Source organism: Vigna radiata, unplaced genomic scaffold, assembly GCF_000741045.1.
Source record: "Vigna radiata var. radiata cultivar VC1973A unplaced genomic scaffold, Vradiata_ver6 scaffold_129, whole genome shotgun sequence".
Taxonomy (NCBI): Eukaryota; Viridiplantae; Streptophyta; class Magnoliopsida; order Fabales; family Fabaceae; genus Vigna; species Vigna radiata.
The window spans coordinates 690,323-694,414 of record NW_014543107.1 but is presented as its reverse complement, the minus strand read 5'-3'; the positions used below and the strand labels follow the sequence as shown (position 1 = coordinate 694,414).

The 4,092-nt window shown below is 34.3% G+C and overlaps 1 protein-coding gene across 1 annotated transcript in view; it reads right to left on the bottom strand.

The window, feature by feature from the left end:
* Positions 1-2,456: 2,456 nt before the first annotated feature.
* Positions 2,457-4,092, bottom strand: part of LOC106752940 — a 2,369-nt gene continuing 733 nt past the window's right edge. The window contains exon 2 of the mRNA XM_014634719.1: positions 2,457-2,935. Within this exon, the coding sequence (XP_014490205.1) occupies positions 2,457-2,935 (479 nt within the window). The remainder of the gene's footprint in view (positions 2,936-4,092) is intronic.

The following is a 4,092-nucleotide window of genomic DNA, read 5'->3' as shown; positions in this document are numbered from 1 at the left end:
TTATGGTGAAACCTTCTGGTTGATCCATATAAACTTCATCTTCTAAGTCACCATTCAAAAAGGCGGTCTTTACATCCATTTGGTGAAGCTCTAAATCATAATGAGCCACCAAAGCAAAAACAATTCTCAAAGAGTCCTTCTTAGAAACAGGAGAGAAGGTCTCTTTGTAGTCAATGCCATCCTTTTGAGTGAAACCTTTGGCGACTAATCTAGCTTTATACCTTTCAATATTGCCTTTTGAGTCATGTTTAGTCTTAAAGACCCATTTACAACTGACTCTTTTTGAACCTTTAGGCAATTCAACTAGATCCCATACTTTATTGTCGTCCATTGATTTCAATTCTTCTTTCATAGCATTCAACCAATTCTCTGAATTGTTACTTTCCATGGCTTGTCTGAAAGAGACTGGATCCTCATCAATGCTTAAGTCACATTCATGTTCAACAGAGTAAACCACATAATCATTCGAAATAGCAGGTCTTTTCTGCCTTACAGACCTTCTTAATGTTGCTTCTTGTGGTTCCTCTATCAATTGCTCATTTATGAGTTGTTCATTCATGACTTGCTCATTGTCAACCGGCTCAACATTTATATGTTCATTTTGTGGGATTGGAACATTAACTTGTTGTCTCTGCTTGTTGTGTGACTGTGATACAACAAGAGGGATAACAACTTCAGAAGAGACATTAGAAGTAGAAACACTATCAGTATGCTCTTGAATGTCCACTATTNGTGATTCCTCACTCCCACTAAATTGACCATTTTCAATGAACCGAGCATTTCCAGACTCAACTATTCTTGTACTATGNTTAGGGCAATAAAATCTATATCCCTTTGACTTTTCNGGATAACCGATGAAGTAACCACTAATGGTTCTTGCATCAAGTTTCTTTTCATGTGGGTTGTATAACCTTACTTCTGCTGGACATCCCCAAACATGAAGATGTCTTAAACTGGGTTTCCTTCCAGTCCATAATTCATAAGGAGTTTTAGAAACTGCTTTGCTAGGAACCCTGTTAACCAGATATACAGCAGTCTTTAATGAATACATCCACAAAGATAAAGGGATATTACTATGACTTAACATACTCCTAACCATATCCATAAGAGTACGATTCCGCCTTTCTGCTACACCATTTTGTTGTGGTGTACCAGGCATTGTATACTGTGCACAAATACCCCGACTTTCAAGATACTTTGCAAATGGACCTGGACATTGTCCACTCTCATCAGTTTTACCATAATATTCACCACCTCTATCAGATCTCACCACTTTTACTTTTCTATCTAATTGCCTTTCCACCTCATTTATGAACACCTCAAGGGCGTTCACTGATTGAGATTTTTCATGCAANAGATATATATAACAATAACGTGAGAAATCATCAATAAAGGAGATAAAATATTTTTCACCATTCCAAGATTTAGTGTCAAAAGGACCACAAATATCAGTGTGTATTAACTCAAGAAGTTGACTGCTTCTTGTGGCGGGATACTTTGATATGTGTTTTATTTGTTTACCCTTAATACAATCAATACATACATCTCAGTCATCAAAATCCAATTGAGGTAAAATTTCATTTTTTACTAACCTCAACATCCTTTCTTTGGATATGTGACCCAATCTTTTATGCCATAAGAAAGCAGAACATTCCTTTCCTGTACTAGAATTTCTATCAACAACATGTTCAACATTAAACAGGGATTCAGAAAAATTAACATCAAGATTTAAACGATATAAATCATCCACTAATGTACCAGAGCCATAATAGTACGAAAGTTTATACAAATGAAAAATACCATTTTCAATCCTAAAGTTAAAACCTAAACAATCCAACTTTGCAACAGAAATCAAATTTCTAGCACAACCAGGAACATAGAGACACTTTTCAAGATTCAGACAATAACCAGTGCCTAGAATCAATCTGTAAGTCCCAATTCCTTCTATGCGTACCTTCATTCTGTTCCCCATATATAAATATTTTTCAATTCCTTTTATGGGCTGTTGAAAGGAATCCCTGCATAATATTAGAAACATGAGTGGTAGCTCCAGAATCCAACCACCAGGTATTATTAGGTACTTCAACTATATTTGCTTCAAAACATACAGAAACATAAAAAGTACCTTTCTTTTCGAACCAAGATTTTCTTTTCGGACAATCTTTCTTGAAGTGACCTACTTTCTTACAAAAGAAACATTTTTGGTCCTTCTGGATACCGCCCTTATTCACTTTCATTGGGGCTTTGTCCTTCTTGTTCTTCTTTCCTGATTTAACTTTACTAAAGCTAGTACCTTCATGAGTTGTGAGATGGACAAAATGGTCTCTCATTTTCTTTAATCTCCCTTCCTCTTGTACCAACATGGCTTTGATTTCTTGAAAGTTCCACTTATCCTTAATAGTGTTGTAGTTCACTTGGAACTGGCCAAACTCAGGAGGAAGAGAGTTCATGATGAACTATACTAGAAAGGACTCATTCACCTCCATTCCCATTGACTTCAATCTAGCTGCTATATTAGCCATTCCTGTTACATGTTCATGTATGGGTTGTGACCAGTCAAACTTTTTGGTAGTCAGCTCACTCATAAGGGTTCCCACAATAGACTTGTCAGTTATGTCTGATTGTGAGTACTCCTTGATCATTTTCATGAATTCCTTTGCGTTTTCTGTTCTGGGCATGGAAGGCTTTACGTTCTCTACCATAGACATACACATCAAGTTTAATGACAACCTGTTAGACCTATGCCAAGCCTCATAAAGAGACTTCTCATCATTTGTACTGGTCTCTATAATGGCTGCGGGTATTTCATCCATCATAATAGCCATATCCAAGTCTAGAACACCCAGTTGGAACTGGATTTGTTCTGACCAATCGGCATAATTTAGCCCATTAAACTTGATGACATTATTGCTCAAACCTGCTAAATTCATGTAAGCTGGAAATAATACACAAGCTCATACATTAATGCTTTGATTAAAAATTAAGGATTCAAACAAATTACTACATCAATCATTCATTCAAGTTCACCTTTGGGTGACACTTAAACTGATAGGTAGTCAATAAAGTCATTCATTTATGTTCACCTTTGGGTGATTCTTAAACTGACAAATTGCATATATACTTTAATAACAATCAATCATACTTAAGTCTATATGTATGCTATCTTTGGATATACAAACATATACTAAGTACATGAAATGTCTCACTTTAATGTCATCAATTATAAACCAATTGTTCACCTTTGGGTAATCCATAACATCCTTACATCAATGACTAATTACCATACAAGTAAGTGAATGCACTTTTCAAATTAAAAGTATACGAAACCTTCCAACTTTTAATTCACATAAGCATTCCAATTATCTAGCTTAACATTCAATTTCAATTCACAAAATAATTTCCATTTAATGCACAACAATGTTAAAAAAATTTAATAAGGAACAGTAAAATACTTTACTGTGAGAACAATGCCGCAAACCAGTAAAGTTACCTTAGTGAATTAAAATTCTAGTAACAAAGTGAATTGGAATCTAGGAATTAAAGTTTCAATTTGCGTAACAGTAAAGTTATTTTGGCTTCTTGAATGAAAATTCACGTTATAGTGAATTCAAACATGCAACAGTAAAAAAAATTTTGCTTTACTGTGTCGTGCACAACAATCAAAATCACTTTAATGTGAATTGAAACAATCATGTAAAGTTGCTTTAATGCAACAATAAAAAATTACAAACCTTGTGGCTTCCATAATGAACGAAATTCACGTTCCAGGGAATTTAATTTTCTTTCGTCAATAAACCAATTGAAAACAAAAAACCGTGTGGCTTGATCAAATTCACAGAGAATTTAATTTTCTTTAATGAACGAAATTCATGTTCCAGGGAATTCAATTTTCTTTCATGCCAACAAATTTAAAATCCCTAAATTTTATAAATTAAAAATTAGGGGTTTAAAATTGGGAATATTACCATTCATGGAGAATCATAAAATTCAGAACCGTGCTCTGATACCACTTGTAAGCAATTCTTTAATTTTTCAATTGAATGAAAATTAACTCAACAGGATCTTGAATTTTCATGATACTCACAATTCCCA